This window comes from Aspergillus thermomutatus (assembly GCF_002237265.1).
Source record: "Aspergillus thermomutatus strain HMR AF 39 chromosome Unknown NODE_37, whole genome shotgun sequence".
Lineage (NCBI taxonomy): Eukaryota > Fungi > Ascomycota > Eurotiomycetes > Eurotiales > Aspergillaceae > Aspergillus > Aspergillus thermomutatus.
The window spans coordinates 108,967-127,814 of NW_020798086.1; the positions used below are offsets into that span (position 1 = coordinate 108,967).

The 18,848-nt window shown below is 50.2% G+C and overlaps 7 protein-coding genes across 7 annotated transcripts; 2 read left to right on the plus strand and 5 right to left on the minus strand.

Annotated features, from left to right (window-relative positions):
* Positions 1-371: 371 nt before the first annotated feature.
* Positions 372-2,657, plus strand: CDV56_108427 (putative integral membrane protein; the record flags this gene model as incomplete). The annotated part of the gene is made up of 7 exons (XM_026762046.1): positions 372-524; positions 583-619; positions 693-760; positions 820-1,193; positions 1,253-1,320; positions 1,384-1,742; positions 2,367-2,657. The coding sequence occupies 7 exons, from the start codon at positions 372-374 to the stop codon at positions 2,655-2,657; spliced, it is 1,350 nt and encodes a 449-aa protein (XP_026616674.1).
* A 474-nt stretch (positions 2,658-3,131) lies between these two features.
* Positions 3,132-5,161, minus strand: CDV56_108494 (stromal membrane-associated protein; the record flags this gene model as incomplete). The annotated part of the gene is made up of 5 exons (XM_026762113.1): positions 3,132-4,436; positions 4,492-4,594; positions 4,649-4,693; positions 4,756-4,924; positions 5,053-5,161. The coding sequence occupies 5 exons, from the start codon at positions 5,159-5,161 to the stop codon at positions 3,132-3,134; spliced, it is 1,731 nt and encodes a 576-aa protein (XP_026616675.1).
* A 376-nt stretch (positions 5,162-5,537) lies between these two features.
* CDV56_108564 (uncharacterized protein) lies at positions 5,538-8,312 on the minus strand (the record flags this gene model as incomplete). The annotated part of the gene is made up of 4 exons (XM_026762183.1): positions 5,538-5,908; positions 5,969-6,097; positions 6,651-8,208; positions 8,283-8,312. 4 exons carry the CDS (start codon positions 8,310-8,312, stop codon positions 5,538-5,540), a joined length of 2,088 nt encoding a protein of 695 aa, XP_026616676.1.
* A 675-nt stretch (positions 8,313-8,987) lies between these two features.
* On the minus strand, positions 8,988-9,503 carry CDV56_108641 (uncharacterized protein; the record flags this gene model as incomplete). The annotated part of the gene is made up of 1 exon (XM_026762260.1): positions 8,988-9,503. The coding sequence occupies one exon, from the start codon at positions 9,501-9,503 to the stop codon at positions 8,988-8,990; it is 516 nt and encodes a 171-aa protein (XP_026616677.1).
* A 1,981-nt stretch (positions 9,504-11,484) lies between these two features.
* On the plus strand, positions 11,485-12,228 carry CDV56_108694 (GPI anchored serine-threonine rich family protein; the record flags this gene model as incomplete). Its single annotated transcript, XM_026762313.1, has 4 exons — positions 11,485-11,666; positions 11,723-11,857; positions 11,927-12,042; positions 12,104-12,228. The coding sequence occupies 4 exons, from the start codon at positions 11,485-11,487 to the stop codon at positions 12,226-12,228; spliced, it is 558 nt and encodes a 185-aa protein (XP_026616678.1).
* A 633-nt stretch (positions 12,229-12,861) lies between these two features.
* Positions 12,862-15,194, minus strand: CDV56_108726 (WD40 repeat domain-containing protein; the record flags this gene model as incomplete). The annotated part of the gene is made up of 7 exons (XM_026762345.1): positions 12,862-13,004; positions 13,075-13,150; positions 13,239-13,436; positions 13,547-13,832; positions 13,899-14,850; positions 14,895-15,037; positions 15,190-15,194. 7 exons carry the CDS (start codon positions 15,192-15,194, stop codon positions 12,862-12,864), a joined length of 1,803 nt encoding a protein of 600 aa, XP_026616679.1.
* A 909-nt stretch (positions 15,195-16,103) lies between these two features.
* Positions 16,104-18,058, minus strand: gem1 (ERMES complex Ca(2+)-binding regulatory GTPase GEM1; the record flags this gene model as incomplete). The annotated part of the gene is made up of 2 exons (XM_026762407.1): positions 16,104-17,992; positions 18,049-18,058. 2 exons carry the CDS (start codon positions 18,056-18,058, stop codon positions 16,104-16,106), a joined length of 1,899 nt encoding a protein of 632 aa, XP_026616680.1.
* Between the last annotated feature and the right edge of the window lie 790 nt (positions 18,059-18,848).

Sequence of the window (18,848 nt, forward strand, 5' to 3'; positions counted from 1 at the left end):
AACTAGTACATAGTGCTTTCAATCTCCATCCGCTTCTATTCGACTCTAGCGATATCAGACTTTAAAAGCCCCATATTTCAGTTCTCAGGTGCGGCCTGGCATTTTTTTGATAATAACGGGCTTTCGTCCTGTGAACGCTCTCTTACATCGACTCTCAATCTTCCTAATCTGTGTTCACTCCTTCGCAATGCATCGCATCAAGAACAATTGATATTGGAGCCTCTCCAACCATTGAGCACCACTACTAGCTGCTCTGGAATCACTCGTTAACATTACCTCACAATCCTTACTCCTGCTACCTGCACGACAATCTCTATCAACTCTATCTTCGATCCTTTTTCCCTTCGTTCTTCCTTGCCCCCAGTGCGAAAATGACATTCGGAACAGCTCGTGGCCGGGAGGCCCTCTCTCTCAGCATTGCATTTACGACCCTAGCCACCACTTTCACGATTATCCGAATTTACACACGGACATTCCTTGTGAAGCAGATGGGCGCCGATGACTGGGCTATTCTTGTGGCTCTTGTAAGCTTTTCCCATATTTTCCATGGCCATGGACGGATTTTTGACTAAAACCTCGCAGGCCTTTAGTTGGGCCTTTTTCGGTCTGTTTGTTGGAGGTATGCATATGCCCTTTCTGAAGTCATGGATGGTTGTGCTTGTTTCCATTTGGTTCTGACGGTGGACAATTAGAGGTCAAGTATCTCATGGGAGAGCACTATTTGAAAATCCCCTCAGACATTTATATCAAACAAATGAAGGTACGAAGTGCCTGTGGTCCTGTCGCCTTGATGTCCGGCTGATGTGTATCTTCAATCAGTGTTTCTGGGCATCGGTACCTATCTATCAAGCAAGCCTGCTTACTACCAAAGCCTCGATTCTTCTACAATACAAGCGGGTTTTCTCGACACCGCGCATGCGTTTCGCCTGTTGGTGCTTGATTGGATTTTTGGCCGTCTACGGAACATGGACATTCATCAGTGCCTGGCTCAATTGCATACCTGTGTCCAAGTTTTGGTTTCCTGACATGGACGGGTATTGTCTTGACAAGAAGGCCCTTTGGTTCTCCAACTCAGCAATCCACATTTTCACGGATATTTTGATCTTGATATTCCCCATGCCAGTGCTCAAAAACCTGCAACTCCCCAGACGACAAAGGTTCGCCCTCATGGGCGTCTTCGCTCTGGGTGCATTGTGAGTTTCAATCATACAAGAGGCCTCCAGACTTGGATCGCTGACAGTCCACGAACAAGTGTCCTGATAACGAGCATTCTCCGACTGAACAGCCTCTTGGTCATTTCCAACTCGTCTGATCCAACTTGTGCGTTGTTCACGTCGACATAAAGCCGTCTACCCAAGATTCACACTGACTCTCAACTCGCAGACGACAACCCAGGCGCCGCCATGTGGTCCGCCATCGAATGCAACGTCGCCATCATCTGCGCCTGCCTCCCCGGCATCCGCGCCTTCATCTCCAAGCTCCTCCCGCGCTTCCTCTCCAGCTACAAGAGCAAAAGCAACACCCACACCAAGACCACGCGCAGCCGCATCACCCACTACTCCAATTTCCAGGCTTCCGTCGCCGGCCACCAGCCCGGTTTCCACCTGCAGTCGATCACCCACGGCGCGGAGGGCGGTGACGACAAGGCAAGCGGCTTCGAGGAAGGCACTTCGAACAAGATCAAAGTGACCACCATTGTGTCGCAGGAATCCGTGTCGAATACGCAGGAGGATTCCTCGAGTGTGCGGCAGCTATTATAGTGATTTTCTTTCTTGGATGAGATCTCTCTGCTATGTATGATTTCTAGATCTTGTTGAGGGGTCTAGATTAAGTGATGATGCTAATGATTTATCAATACTAATTCAATTCTCATGCTGCTTGGCCTTGTCTGCCATTGCTGTCATTACATGCTATCATAATACTACTTATCCTGAGTAATTTTCTGATAAATTTGGATGGGTCTTAGGCAAATAACTCGTAATCAGTCGATTTTGGAGGTTGAGCTGTGAGTACCATAGGTATCTTTATAGTATATAATTTTGCATGATCCAACGCCAACCTAGGCGAGCTGGGCCGGCCAAACTGGAAGGCTAAAGACAGTCAGGAGCAGACTAAGCAGATTGGAACGCGGCAAGCGTGCCGAGCCGCGATCTATGCCTAAAGTTCCAAAAATCTATTGACCACCTGTGGGGTAGAAACCGCCCTTTTACCATCTAATCGAGCACTGAAGCGGCAGTTTGCCGTACGTAGCAGGAGCAAATCCACGGAACTCTCGAAGCATGCATCAGATACCTGGCAGACCTCCAGGAAAAACCTCACTTACTTCGTTCAATCCTTCCACAAGGCGGCTGAGACACCGAGGCCAGGTGCTAGAAGAGAAGGTGAAGCGATTCGACGTCCACGCGAAAGGCGCGGTGGAAGATCGCATCTGCGAACTTCGGTTGACAGGAAGTGTGCCGAAGGGATTTGGAAAACGACATTCTGGCAGCGAATGGCGCCTCTGCCAGTACGCACTAAGCTCATCTGCACATTTCAGTATCTTCAATGACATAGGAGACATGTACGAGCAGGTCAGCAAGAACCAAATCACACCTGGACTCTACTATCGTCAGAAAGATGAATCTTCGATAAGATGGTTTAGTGAAGATGATATCTAGATCTGCTTCAATAGTTTCAGCCTCGCTGCAGGGTGGAGGGCGTCATCTAGGATTAAGAGCAGAAAACTCTTTCCCTTAAGGTTTGCTCTCTCTTCTCTTTACTGAAGAGCCAGTCCCTGACATTATACGGATAAACATCTTAACTGGGAGTCAGCCAAAGAGGGATCTGTGGGAGGAAAAGTCCTCTTTAACATAGCACAGGTAGATGTATAGCCATGAATAGCCTTAGTAGCAGTCATTCCAGTGTATATTTCATAGGTCCTCACATTCTACATGCAATTTGGATAAGATCCCTGTGCCAGAGACAAAAGAGTAGTGTTGTTAATACCCACAGGAACCAGCCAAAGTGCGGTCGAGGAAATTGAAATAACAGAAAGAAATTCACTTTGGATCTGGCGCCTAAGTCTAAATGGACACCGTGAGCATTATATGCAATCGAAGAATTAACAACACAGGAGGAAGAAGAGACGAAAACTACTGCCAAACATTAGAGAATAGATCATCAGCTCCGCCAAACCCGCCAGCCGGTTTAGAGGGAGCGTTCGAGGTCGTCGTGGTCGTGGTCGTGGTTGTGGTTGTAGTCGAGATGGGTGCGGCACTGGCCCAACCGCCAAAGTCTTCGTCGGCGGCTACGGTGGGTGCTGGTTTCGAGCTTGCGGCGGGGGAGGCTGGGGCTCCCCAACCGGCGCCGATGTCGTTGGCTGTCAGTGTGTCAGGGACCTTCATCATGGATGAGGTGGATGGCGCAGGGGCAGCGGGTTCGGGAGTGCTCCATGCGTTGCCGCCCCAAGGGTCCACGTTGGGGATCATGCTCGCAACGGAGGCTGTGGATGTGGAGGTTACCGGTTTCGGAGCAGGAGCGGGACTGCTCAGGTTGAAAGCGGATTTCAGCTCCTGCTGAGGCGACGTTGTCATAGGCGGTGCAGCTGCTGGAGCTGCAGGAGCCGGGGGCGAAGAGAGTCCGAAGAGGTCGTTAGAGAAGGATGGCCGTGGAGGGTTCGGCTTGGACGGGGGAGCAGAGGCAAAGCTGGAGAAGCCCAAATCCTGGCTGTTGGACGAGATGGAAGCGGTACGGGACTGAGGTTGGGGCTTCGCAGGGGGAATAGTCGGAGAGGTAAGACTGTCAAAGAAACCCCCACCGAGGCCACTGCTGGCGGAGACGCTGGGTGACGTGATCTTGGGAGCCGCCGGAGTGGATTTGGTGCTGGCGAAGCTCGTCAAATTGGCAAAAGGCGAGGGCTTTTCAGCTGGCTTGGGAGGCGGCGGAGAAGTAGTCGAAGGGAAGCTCAATCCGCTGAAGGCATCGGTCAGTCCGCCTAGGTTGGGGGACGCCGATTGCGGGGCCGGAGACGCTAAATCTCCAAACGAAGGCTGACGCTCATGTTGCACGGGAGGCTGCGGTTTGGAATAGAGAGACAGGATGGATTGTTTGAGATCGGGTCGAGACATTCCGGTCGAGCCACCAGGTGTAGACGCGGTGCTGGCTGGACGGCTGGTGGTCGCGGGCTGAGCGCTTCCGAAGAAATCGAGTCCGAGCAACGAATCACCAGGTCGAGCCGGCTTTGCGGCAGGCTGCGATTGTGGCTGCTGCCTGGGGGCAGCGACTCGCGGGGTGGGATCTGTGGTGCTAGGGCGAACCGGGGGAGCAATTGGCTCGTCATCACCGAAGAAGTCAATAGATGCCTGGGGGCGGTGTGTAATCGGAGGTTGGCTAGCATTTGCTACTCGTTGAGACGCGGAACGCTCGATCTTTGCCTTTTCCTGGACGACCGCAAGAGGCTTAAGAAAATGTCAGTTCAGCTGCAGATCCAACAAACGCGCCGGTAGAGCTTACCACGTTGTCGTCACCAACATCCAACGTTGCCGGGTCGGGCATTGGCCCATCCATAACCCACCGCTTTGATTCATACTTCGTGCGAATAAAGTTCTCGATCTTACTATCCGATTCCATTAGCGTTGGTTATGCAGCTGTGACGACAGGGCCGACTCACGCTTCCGAGGGGACGTGGCCATGCGCGAGTTTGGCTTCCCAGTATCTGCGAATAGCTGATCAGCATCCTATTTAACCCGCGAGCATTGACGGTTCGAATGAACATACTTATTCGCTCTGGCATTGCCCCATCTGATCACACTCTGGAGTTGTTCATCGGTCCACGAATCGAGATCCACAGACTTCACTCGACTGATATGGGTGCCCATCCCCCTGTGGATGCCCGAGCAACGGATACATATAAAGATTCCCAGATTCCAGGAGGCCCATCGCGGATCTAGTAGATTAGAGCGTCAGCGGAAACAAGTCAAGACACGGAGTTCAAAGAGCAAGCGGGCGCGGATTGGCAGTTGGATGTAGGCAGATTCAACAAGACCAGGATGTCCGGGGGCGGGCACAACTCACGCTTGTTGCGCTTGCAATCAGCACATATCTTGTTGCACTCGATTTTCAGCAGATTCTTGATAATTTGCTGGTTCTGAGCAGCCTGGGAAGGAGTCGCACGTCGAGACATGACAGCTGGTAGCGCGGTCCTCTCGATGGCTGGAAGAGATGGAAGTAATGGATGTTGTATTCGGGGGAATTCAATAATGGATGACAATCACCAAGTGGCGGATGCGGGTGCGGCCTGAGGCTGCCAATTGTGGATGCCCGATGCGGAGGGCTGCACGTGCCGGAGATGCAAAGACGCAGTCAATTGATGGTGAATAGAACAAAGACTGGGAATTTAAACAATACAAATCATCAAGTCTATAAGCTATATTATTTTGAAGAGAGCTTTGAGGATTTATCTATTAAAGCATGTTACGTCCACTGTTGTCCCTTGCCGTACGGAATATCATCATCAATTTGCTACGGAGTACATAATTGTATATCAGATCTCAAATCCATCAAGCCTTCGACTTCACTGCCTCCTCGTCCTCTGTAAACTTCAAACTAATACTGTTCACACAATGCCTCTCATCTGTCGGCGTAGCATACCCCTCTCCCTTGAAGACATGACCCAAATGACCCCCGCAGTTACTACACACAATCTCCGTCCGCTCCATCCCAAACGAGCGATCCGTATGTCTGGTCACCGCACCGGGGATCGAGTCAAAGTACGCAGGCCAGCCGCACCCGGACTTGAATTTATGCGAGGCCTTGTAGAGCGGGGCGTTGCACCCGGCGCAAGTGAAGACGCCCTTGGACGGGTACTGGGAGTCGTATTCGCCTGTGTAAGGGGCCTCTGTGCCTTTTTCGCGCAGGATGCGGAACTGTTCTGTTCAATAGATTAGAGCGCTATTCTTTGGTGGCTAGTGTATTGTAGAGGGAGGTTTACCTGGGGACAGGACTGCCCGCCATTCCGCCTCACTGCGCTGGTCGGGGTAGGACATGTTGGAATTCTCAGCTTTGGCGCTTGAGCCGAAGAATGAGCCGAGAAATGGAATGGCGGGTGCAGCTTTGAGGGCTGTCGTTCTTGAAATTGGAAAATGTATTCTGCTAATGGATCGTGAAGTCACAGAAGTGATGAAAGGTGTGGTGGTGAGGATGCGGAGAAAACGAGTGACGCGTTGGAAGCGCATCGGGATGGACTTGAAATTATGGGTTCTGGGTTAGTGAGGAGATCAGGTCGGGAATCCTACCTAGATTTACCCGTAGAGGCCTCAGCCACGCATGGGTAAAAGCGAGGCTTATATCAGATTATCGATGCATCGCTGAATCTCCGATTCGCCTCTACATTTTACGTCATCATGCGGAGAATCATCGCCGGAAAAGCCATGCAGAGGAAAATGTATATATTTTGTAAACAGGTAGACAAGTATATCCGTTAGATCCAGCATTCACAGACACTAGTCCTTGGACATCAACTAGATCAACCAGATGATATAACTGTAGGGTATCTTAAACGTGGTCATATACTGAAAATGGTATAACATGTCAACGACGTCGAACAACACCGGTCACCGTCAAAACACCCTCACCCACTTCTACTCTCCATCCTTCCCTGGCCAGCATCTTACCAACAGCCGGCCCCAAGCGAGACGTGCCATCATGACTGTGGCGTCCGACACCGGTGACAATGCGAAAGCCTGATCGCGCTGCCTGGCCGCCGCGCATGTATTTGGCATCGCCAAGAGAGTCCCACCATTCGGCGACGCGCGAACTGGCGATGCGAACGGCATCCTGGACCGAGACACCGTGCAGATCCAATGAATTCGAAGTTGACTGCGAATCGACTAGAGCATCAGCCGCAGCGGCAGCCTCCCGCTTTGCCCGCTCGAGGTGATCTCGTCCCACCAAGGAGTAGTAAGCAGCTGCTCCACCCATTAATTTATCTGATTTTCCGCGACGGTAAGCTGCCGTGGCTTTGTGAAAGGCCTCTGCACTGGCCACAAAGTGGTCGCCAGCGGTAACTCGAGCAGTGTCGTAATCACGAAGGACTCGCGACCCCACAGAGGGCCTCTTGGGCTCATCATCATCGAGGTCCAAGGGTGGAGGCGCAGTAGTGATTTTGATCAAGTCAGACACAGAACTGGGCGCTGGGTGGGTAAGCATGGCGACTGCCAGCTCACCGGCGGCAGAAGTTGAGTTGCGAGTAATTTTCAGTAGCCCACCGAGTAGTGTTGGCGCAACAGACGGAAATTCTTGCGCCAATTCTGCAACTTGTGCAACCATTACGGGGTGTCCATTGATATGTTCTGCCTCAGGTGCGTGTGCCATCGCAAGAGATCGGATCGTTAATGGCAGTGAGGCCCCGTTAGCATGATAAGCTGAAGTGACAGTCTCCTTCTTCAGGATAGGCAAAGTCCTCGAACAGATGAACTCGACATCCTTCTGACCAGCATCCCATTTGTTCAGGGGGGGACTCTCATCCTGCATGTATCCTGAGGCTGGTGGAGAAGAGAGTTCCTGAACCGGGTTATTCTTGTTCTTTCCCCTGCGCTTGCGATTCTTCTTTCGCCCGGTGTCTCCATTGGAACACTCGCCGAAGCCATCGATGCCCTTTGGAATGGCAAGTTTGGTTCCGTCTTCGGCTGCAGGCCGCTCATCAAAGAAAGCAATGTTCAAGAGCACATCCATGGCGCGATCAATATCACCGGCAGACTTCCTAAGCGAATGCTGCACGGTAAAGCGATCTACGGAGGGGAACATCTCCGTCAGATAACCAACTTTGTCGTCCTCAGAAGCGCCAGACAGTGACAGCGACCCGTCAGGGCCGATCGTGTAGCGCAAAGAATTGCTCTTACCCCGACTCCTCGTGCGCTTGTCATCCAGGCCCACGGAGGAGAAGTCGGACGCGAGACTGGTGAGATCTGTTTCGCGCGATGGGGCAGTGCCGTTTTGCGAGCCGCTACGCTCTGAGCGGATGCCATCTGCATCACCGCTTGTGCCAGGACTCAGTCCGCTGGTTCCAGATGGATCGAAAGGTAGATCTTCCTGTTCCCATGCTGATAGTTTCAGAGTGTCCAGGGTGTCGCGGAGTTGCTGGACCTCTGCGGAGTTTTCCAGGTCATAGTCGGAAACGATAGCTGTAAACAAAGCTGAATCCAGAGGAGGACAATATTCCTTTTCAAGCTCCTAGAGGTTCGCAACAGCACAAATCCAACGATTAGCTTCCTGTCCACTCAGGCTCCAGACGTGTAGGAACTGACTTTCAACAGGCTCCCGCCTGTGTCACCCATCTTCAAAATCGCAGATTATATGTCGACAGTGTATTCGGGGTCTCTTTATCATTACTTGGAGAGTGAGAATCTCAGAATATCCCTTGATCATCAAGCAGGGAGGTCAAGGCTGTTTGTGCTGAGAAACCACAATTTCATCGGGGCGGGGAAGATTCAACGATGCACCAATCACAGATGACATAATGGCTGTCTGCGATCCCAACCGCCGGCCAGCTTCATGACCTCATTGATTAACTAGGATTCTTGCAGTGTTTAAAGACGACCTCAGATCTAGAGGTTCCTTGATTTGCATCACATTTAAGATAATGAACAGCACCGGAGGTACTTTGGGGCAGTATAACCGGTCGTCTCCACCCCTTTCTTTGGCTATAGCATGAATTGGCAGAGTTATGAAGTTCCCGCGAGAAAACAAATCATTTAGATTTTGACTAACATGATCAACATTGCTGATACAAGGGAAGCTTAGGCAGAAACAATAGCGGTATTATCCATGAACTCATAAGCCAAAAGATGTTCTGAAAGAAGCAAATAATAGAAGTCCCGGGCACCGATAGGTCAAAATCAATCCCTAAGCCCCAAGAAAGCCTGCCCAACTCTCCCCTCTGCCTATCTTGAGAAAAAGAAATGGAATTCTTGCTCTTCCGATGACATGTTTGTTTTCACTGAGATGAATGCTCAAGCATCACTCTCGCCTTCTGGGCTGTTACCCTCATCGGCGTCTTGACCACCCTCTCCACCCAGGGATAGGTCGCCAAAACCAGACAGTCCTTGGTTCGTTTCGTCATCACCAGTTTGAGAGCCAGAGGAGAAAGTTCCAGTTGGCAAAATCATATTCCCAGTGCCAGTTGGGGAGCCTGAGCCGCTCGTGGACGGAATGATGCCAGAGAACAACGCCCCAAACGGATTCGCGCCGCTTGGAGAGGCATTCTGAGTGGACGACGGGTTCCCGGTGGGCGAAATCAGGCCTTGAAGACCGTTAAGCACGCCTGCGTTGTTTGAGCCCGTGGTGGCGCCAGACGATATTGAGCCAAATGGATTCGTGCTACTGGAAAAGGCACCTGTATTCGCCAGATCACCGAAATCAAACGCGTCTTCGAAACCCTGGCGTTTATCCTTTTGGGAACCTTGAATGGGGACGGCAAGAAGTATCTCGCATAGGCTGAGGAGGATGGTAACAGTCCTGAGATCCATTGTGGGCTTGTGATGGAGATTTAGGGGTTATTGGAGGAGAGCAGTGGCGGTTGAAGCTCTCAAGCTGGGCTCGAAGCAGGCCTTCTAGCCTTATTTATACCATACAATTTTGAAATCACCCAGGTGCCTGCCTCGACCGTCACAACATCGACTATACGTACCCTGGCCGGTGCTAATTGAAATCCTCTAGAAGTGATGAGCTTGAGTCTCATACTAACAGCGTGAACAAGTAATCATTGCATGGTACCCGGTTTCGTATCCCTCGATTTCTTTCTTGCTTATATGGAAATAGTCGGTATTGCAATGGCTGTGTGATTCTTCTTGCATAGCTGTTGCAGAAAGCTCGAGTCAGAGAAACCAGCACAACATAAGCTGTATTGTATGAAGTTAGGCAGAAGAGAAATCAGCTGAGTTGGAGTTACCGTGATTGTCATACTGTGAAGGATGCAGAGCACTGTTTCACTTCTGATTAGCCGGTCACGATTAGAAGCTTCATATGTAGCATTCCGGCATCCGATCCTTATGATCATTTCATCGACCTTTTCCGAAAATGTCCCTCGAAATTGGCATTTTTTGTATGCCTGCAACGCTCAGATTATCACCTTAACCTGCCAGACATGATTGCTATCCATCCGTTGGTAGAGGGGTAGGTAATTGCCAGGAGTCTGTTGGTTACAGTGTCATGGATGACCATCGAAGGCTTTGCTGACCAATGGACCCAGACAAGTCGACGTTCTCCATGTAAAGAAGAGGAGATGAAGTCCTCAATGTTGATTGACCCCAAGGCTGCCGGATAACATCGATATCGCTTGCGCCGCTTTGGGACAAGTGTTCAGCTGTTGCCTGAATCCTTCTTATTGTCTATTGTCTCGGGAAAGACGATCATAATCCCAGCGATGGACGGGCTGTGCGTCTAGTCCATACCGTGATGTCGGCAGGTTATTGATAGCTCATATGCACTGCACATTGGTGGATCCGTCATCACCAAGACTGCAGTCCATCGACACAGGATTGAATAACTTGGATTGGCATTGACCGACAATACACAGAGTGAATCGAGTCGAGCACTGTAAAGTCTTTCCGGTTGCTTCAAACTCAAGCCTAGCCTATTCTTTGTTTGTGTAGTCAACTCGTGTGACAAAAGGAAGACTGAGAACAGGCCATACCTGTGCGACCAGGAAACTCACTCGTCGCCTATTCATTAGTCTCGAGGAAAATGCCATATTTCCAGGGACAGTAGAGAGATAGGCGCACTCGTCGCTTTAACTTTCGCCTAGATGAAACTATTAGTACTTATGCGCTTCTTTACGGTTACATACCTCACTCGCTAGAAAGGGGTCAATAGCCTCAAGGATTCATCTAGGATACCCAGGAATCACAAAACAATGCATATTGGCTCTTGCTCTCGGCAATGATAGCCCTACAACGTGCCGTAGACCACCAGCTATCCTTACGCTGAAGAAGCACCAAATGGTTGAAGACATGACCTGGCATGATGGTCCAATACGGAGAACATTCATCCTCTATCTCATCAGGGCACGAGAGCTCAATCACCGACTCGGTCGTGTCTTTTAGACACAGAGTCAAGATGACCAGACCATCGACTCAGTAGGACTTACATCTTCAATACCGCCAATCAAAGACGCAATGCCGAGGATTATGAGCTTCGTCACTGAAGCCATAAATGAGAAAAGACACATCAGATGGAATCCCTCGCGTCAACGCACGACCCAACCTTGACCCGGCCGCAGATGTGTCCAAGATGAACAACAGAATATACTATCGTCGCTTTAGGTCAGGAAGAGACAGCCAAGGAAGGATCTTTGACCTTTTACCTATAAAGCCGTCGGTCGTCCTCTTGGATTTGAGTTGATACTCGTTACGATTGACAGATTTCAAGCTCAAAAGGTCCAACCTTCTACCGCTATACTACCTATTCCTCTGGGATATATCACCTCAAATCGACATAACTTCTATCACAATGCGTTTCTTCGCCTCAATCGTTGCTCTCGCAGCTACTGCTGCCGGTGCGTCTTCCCTATGTTCCCCGTCACGAGACGATGGCCCTACTAACCAGTCCCAAGCCCTCACCATCACCTCCCCCAAGAGTATGGATCAGGTGGACATGAGCAAGGCCGTCGACATCGAATGGCAGGCTGTCCAGTAAGTCCTCCTGCATGAACGCCTCTACAGGACGAACACTAAAACAATTGCAACAGATCTGACGCCCAGAACTTCTCCATCGTCCTCGTCAACATGATCACCCAGCCCACCGTCAACAAAGTCATCGCCAAGGACGTCAAAGCCTCCGACGAGAAGTACACCGTGAACGGCGTCTCTGGTATCCCCAAGGCGTACGTCCAAATTCCGATATCTTCCCCAAGAAACAAAATAGAGCTACAGGCTGACTCTGCATCAAAAAGAAACGGCTACCAAATCAACTTCGTCAGCACCGGGACCATGAACACGGGAATCCTGGCCCAATCTCCCCAGTTCAACGTCACCAACGTCAAGCCAGAGCCAAAGACTACATCCACCGGTAAGACTCCACAATCAAGACAACCTAGATCATACATTCTAACACTCTTTTCTTCTCGCAGAGAGCCAAACCGCCACCGCGACAGTTGCCGCTACCGCTACCGCCACGACCAACGCTGCTGCATCTCTCATCGCCCCGGCCGCTGCGGGCTCCTTTATCCTGAGTCTTTTCGCTCTGGTCGTGTAGAATAAGAACTCTCAGTGAGCAAGTAAGGGTGTTCGAGATCGACGTCATACTACGAGATTTGCCAAAATTCGATTCTTGCGTGATTCTTGATATATATATACATCTTTCCGGAGCATGATAGCTGACTGATATGCACGGTGATAACGATGGATGAGAACATACCCTTGAATGCATTTAATTGTTTTTTTTGCGAAATAATGGATAATCGATAATGGGCTTTCTTTCCCTGGTCTTGGGTTCACCGCTGGTCGTCGTGGAGTACGTTGATATTGAAAACCTTGATCCTCATGCAAGGAGAGCAGGCTAGTGATATATGCATGCACATCTTGCCTCCATAGTGGATTTCCATATGCACTCACGGTTCACCACACCTGTGAGCTCAAACTTGTTTTCAGCTTTTCGGAAGGTTTCCTGCCTGTTTTCTCTCCGACTTCGGTAGCATGCATTCATACCTAGACCTAAGTTGACTTCGTCTTGCGCAAGATCTTCAAATCACTGCGTCCAAACCACCTCCTCGGAAGATGATGTGAATCAATTACAAGGATGGAATGTCTGAAGTAAAATCAAATGGGTATACTAGTGGAATGTACATATATACAGAAGTATTCAAGCGTCAGCCTTCGTCACAAGTCCTCACAGTGAGCCCATGGTCGATTCAGCAAGCCCCGAGACGGATCCAGATCCAGCTACGCTGGCGCTGACCGCCGATGATGATGACTGGCCATTGTACTTGTCATTTATGCCTTCTCGAGGACGGTCCCAGGTGCGAATGTGGCCTGTTGATCTCCAATGTTAGCGGCTGTCCGCTGCGACGACAAGCGATGTATAGAGATCAGGGCGTCTTACCTTCAAGAGAAGAAGTCATGATACAATCTTCTTGGAAGCCCAGCCAGCAGATTGGGTCTGTGCCAACAATTTTGGACTGTGAAATAGTCAGCTCAAGATTCAATGGTCCAGATGACGTGAAAACATGAATATCGAAATGCTTATGAGCATTACTCCGAACTTACCATGATAGGGGGCAGCAAGGCCGTGCGTGCTCTAGGTTCGACAGGATGACGGACGGCTTGGTCGCAACTCTCATAGGTGTTTGCTGTCCTTTGAGAATCTGATCTCATCCTGTTGCCCGCACTGTCGGCTCGGTGACGATTGCCATACTGTGAAATGCTAGCGACCATGCTTGTTCGCTGACGGGCGCTGGCTTGATGCTGTTAAAGAATTGTCAGCACAGGGGATCAACCTCACAATTTAAAAAAAAAAAAAAAATTCAGATAGTTTCGAATGTGGACGCTGGATCTCGTGATAAAGGGATGCGTACTACTTTCGGTCGATGCAGCATGCCAACGCTGAAGTCCCACAGAAGAAGCCTGCAGTCGTCACCAACACTCCCAAATCTGTATGTCCGTTCGTCGCACTGCCATGGATCGAAGGCGACCGCGGAAACCCAAGAGTTGTGACCCTGACAACGGGCTACGATTTTGCGCTCGGGGAAAGACCAAATAGTCACTAAATCATCCTGTCCGCCAGTGACAATGTATTTGCCATCAGGCGACCAGCAGACGCAGATGAGTCCACCATAGTAACTGCGAAAAATGTCCAACACCCTAAGCAGCTCGTTAGCTGCCTGTCAAACACTGAATGTACTAATAGCAAGAGCAGAGGAGACCTACTCTTCTTTCAAGTAGTCCATCACTCGTAGGGATCCATCGTCCAAGACGACTGCCAGATGCCTTTGGTCCGGGGAGAATGCAAAGTGTGATATTTTTTGGTTTGCAAGTTTCCAAAGAGCGACAGGGTTAGTCTTTTGGTTCCGAGAGTTGACGGACTTCAGCACCTGCAGCTGTCCACTGGACGCCTTGAGTGCCTCCGCTGACTGATCCTGGATTTCAGGGGTGAAGAGAGCATCTTCCTTCTCTTTATCGTAGACCACTAATTGTCCGTTTGCGTGCGACGCCATAAACAGATTTTCCGACCCAGGAATCCATTTAATATGCGTGACCGGAGAATTGCTGACGACTCCATTCTTATTTATTCGGGCGTATTTTTGAGAAATAGGCTCATACCAGATGATGTCACCGGCAGAGGAACCCATGACCATGTCGATGTGAGAGGAGCTTTTGGTGAGCTCATTAATATCGTGACACAACATGTGCGCCTTTGTGAAGAGAATCTTTGCAAGCGGCTCTTCCTTCTGCTTCGAACTGAGATCTAGCCATTGGAAGGCGCGATTGATGTTGGCGAAAGCAAAAAGGCCCTCCGGACTCCGCTCATTCAACCGCTTTGTGGCTGCTTCATGAGTGATGACCCGTGATACGAAAGAAGAACTGCTCTTGATAATGTTGTTCTTGGGCTTCCGCCTTTTCAGTCCGTCCTTGACGGGAGCAGCTACCAGTGCCGGGTTCCCATCTCCAAACGGGGGCGCTATTACGGTCTGTTTTGAGATGAATGAGGGAGTCTTGCCTCGAGGGCTGACACAAACTAGCGAGACTTTGACGCCGGATGTCGGAGGTGTAGGAACAGTCGCAAGAGGATTTGGATTTATAATTGGAGCTTCAGATGGGTGTGGAGGAGGGGTTGCTAGGTGCAAGTCGTCCTTGAGTTGATAGGTACCTAATCGAGAGGCTTTGTTAGTCCTAGTCGTCGGGAGTTCTCAGAAATAAACACACCTTCTCCCACTTGTAGCGGGCAGCCGCCTTCTGGATGAGTGAGTATGTTGTTGGTCTCTACGACCGGCACTGCCATGCCATTTGCCGCGCCAGCGGCATACGCGATTGGCACGGTGTAGCGAGGAGGCGGAGGCGGAAGAACACTAGAGAGGTCAGGTCAGCAAAAGTGCAGTTCGCAGTAGATCTCCAGCTGTTCACTGCCGGTCTCCAGCAGCGCGACACGCGACAGGGGATGGCAAGAGATAGCAAGATAAATCTGTTGGCAACCATCAGGTGTAGCGAGGATGAAGCTTACAACATGGTTGCGGTCGCGATGGCGCTAACGCATATAAACTAGAATATTTTTGTATATGCTGCAGTGGCTGCGATGAATAGTAGATGAAAGGCAATCAATATTGACTAGGACAATAGGCGAACTCCTGCTGATCCCACGATTGCAGTGAAATTCTCCCAAGAGCGGCACCCTAAGCAGCGCTGCCCAGTGCAGTATGTGGCGTTGAGATCTGTAATGAACGTGATGGGCAATTGAGGGCTGATATCAGGAGATAGAGGATTGCAAAGTATAGACTTCTTCAAGCCAGCGTCGCACGTCGAGATCGGCGCTCAGGTATATTCTACTTCTTCTCACATCGGTTAGTCGATCACTCATACAAGTGGAGGGGAAGAAACAAACATCAAATCTGACCTGGGGGTATGAGATTAGCGGGACTCCAACAACATGATGATCAGAATCAGACGAGAAACTAATATGTACAATAAAGGAGTTCAAAAGGTGAGGTAGGACGAGAGATGTCAAGTGCGCAGGTTAGACTGACAAGGTGAGTGAGGAGAGGAGCGGAGAGCCAGACGGGGAAGTTTGGGAGGCCCGTGAGTTGGTTTCTGGGGTTAGTTGGCTAACGCTGTTCTCTCTTCCGTGGTGCCGAAGCGGTTCCTGGCCATAGGCGGGGATTCTCGATATAAACATTTATTGGCAGCTCGAGACCATCGATCTCTACTCTGTACTCTAGTGGCTTCTAAGTCAGTCATCAAATGAAAATATTTGACTGGCAGGATTGAATGTAATAATATATGCGCTGATAACTAATCTCGTCCACTGGCGCAAGTTTTCAAAGTCCATGAACCAAGCGCATGCGTGAACGTATGAAAACTTCTCGGGGTATCAATCTAATTTATCTATCCAGATAGGGTAATACTAATAAGTTCAAAGAGCTATCCACTACCACTAACTCTTCGCCAAATCATCACGGCAGCAGCCCCAGCACAAACCACTGCTCCAAGTGCTATACCCCAGGCCATCCATTTCCCCTCCACGTCTTCCTCGCTCCGGGGAAAGGCAGTGCTCGGCTCCATGGCAGCCTCTGCAATGTGTACAAATACCTCTTGGATAGAACTCCAAGTAGCACTGACATGGAGCGGCGGACTCGGCATATTCAGCATGGCCGTGTACTCGTGGGGCTGATGCTCAGCCCGTTGTGTGGTCCGATCCAGGTCAGCTTTAAGCGCAATGAAAACACTCGGGAGCTCTTCAAGATGCGGATATTTGGATCGTAGCTCAGGAATATAGGCAAAGGAGTCTGGGTCTGACGAATCATACGTGTATACAATGACGTCGCACTGATCCAGAAGCTTCGCCTGATTTTCAAGAATGGCGGGCTCCAGTTCTCCTAGCTCATCCAAAATTAAGTAGCATTGTTTACCCCCGGGCAGCTCAACCGTGTTGACAGCAGTCCGGGGCTGGATAGTCGGGCGATAAGTGCTGCTGAAGCCACGAGCGAGGAAGGCGTCGAGAAGCGCTGATTTGCCCGATCCTGGAGCTCCAATCACGTGGCCCAAGACGACATTACGGCCCACCCGTCCAGGACGCTTTCGTTTCTTTCGCGGCCGTGTGACTTTCAATGCAGCCGTTGTAGAGGGATTACTCCTATCGGACGACTCGAAGCCAAGATAGGCCAGATACTCCAGAGTCGTCTTCGGCGATTGGAAGGTTGTCATACTCCACTGAGCAAGCCAGCCTTGAAGTGTGACGTGACCAGCCTCATTCCGGACTGTGGAGGAAGGAAATGAGCCGTCCGCCCACGAAGCTGGGAGACCAGGAGTCGGGGCGAACAAGGACGCCAATTCAGCGTCATTTAAGCCACCATCATTGTCCTTGTCCGACAGCAGGAAGAGATTGACAAAAAATCGATATCCTTCCGGGGACAGCTCAGCAGATGCAAAAGGGGGTACTTCGAATCTGGGATGAAGGAAGCTCTCTTGCAATGAAAGATTGTCGGTGTATTGAAATGCTCGTAGGATAATCCAGACAGTCTCGTGGCGTCCCTTTTCCGCGTACATCTTGTTCAGGTGTATAAACCCTCGGCAGTCAATGCCAAATGGAGTCACAGAGTCCGGGTACGTCTTCTGGATGGTCTCTTTGATGTGGACGAGGTCCTCCTTGCTTAAAGGTTTATCAAAGCATCTCATCTGAAAGTCTCCGATTTCTTTGTCCGAAAGATAGCCATCTCTATCCTGGTCACTCAGGTAGAAGATGCGTTGCAAAGCTGCTACCGCTGCCGGCTTCAGCGCGGACTCTTTCGAATCGAATAGCGGAGCGATCGGGTGAGTGACAGCTTTTTGACAAAGGAAGAAAGCCTCGTTGACGTTGCGATGTTCACGGGCGCTGGTACGTATACAGGAGTCGATTTCCTTGAACTCCGCCATCACTGGTAGCATTTCCTCCTCGATGACTTGGGCCTCGCTATGTTCCGCAGCTAGATCCGACTTGTTGGCGCATAATACAACAGGCACGTTGACCCCCAGAGATCGAAAGTACGGCAACCAGAACAGAGCAACTCTCTCATAGCTGTAATGATCGGAATAAACCAACAGAATCACATTCGACTTTCTGATCTCTCGGGCCAGGTTGCTCCGCTCCTGCGGTAAAGCGGAGGTGTCCACCACTGTGGTCGTTGTGACATTCTCGGGCGTTCCGATCGTGGGAGGAATGGTAATTTGAGGTAGGACGGGTTGAATTTTGTTTGTGACGAAGACACCCTTCACGAGGGATGTAATGAGACTGGACTTGCCAGTGCCCTCATCCCCGCAGACGCAGATGCGCACTAGGTAATGTTATGTTAATTTCATGTCAACGGAAACAATCAAGGACTGGTCGAACCTGTAGCCATTGGTACTTATTAAGTTCTTCTATCTCAAACCATTGCTGGGATCCGCCTCATCAGTCCATTATAATGTTGCTGGGGGGCTGGCGCAAGCACAACTGACATGGAATCATGGTTCGAACTTTAAGCTCGATCACTCATTAGCTTACATTATTATTATTGCTGATCCCCGGAGTTTCGGGTGGTGGCTGTGCCGTGTTTGCAGCCTCAGGTTTCCACATATGCAGCATGTGACAGTGGGAAGGGTGCGATATCTCGTACCATAAGTGAGCCTGGACAGCGAAAGTGGACTAACATCTTCGGACATGATATCCATACATGAGTATATAATGCTTCAGCAAGGATACTCACCAATTGACATATTCAGCTTGGATAGGAAGACTGGTAAGAGGCCTCAGCCACTCGCGTCCGGAGAGCTATGATGCCGGGGCCGCTACTCCCCGTGCTCACGGAACTTATTAGATACTAGACTAGTACCTCTGGAGTATCTTGACCTGCTGTCATCGCCTGGAATCTGTGCGTGTTCGAATGCTTCACGGAACAATGACATTTAAAATTAAGACTGCTTTTATTCAGTGATAGCGGAATGTTAACCAACTTAACTTGCTAATCAATTATTTGAGTACCTGAGCTGGTGCCTGGTTGCTCGGGTAAAGTTGTGCTAGCTGTCCTAGTATTAAGACAGGATCAGCCGTCATCTGTTCCACATCCGGGTGACCCATCTGGGCGAACGAACTTCCGTTGCGCAGCATTCTGCGATCATATCTTTCTTTCATATCACTACTAACCTTTACTC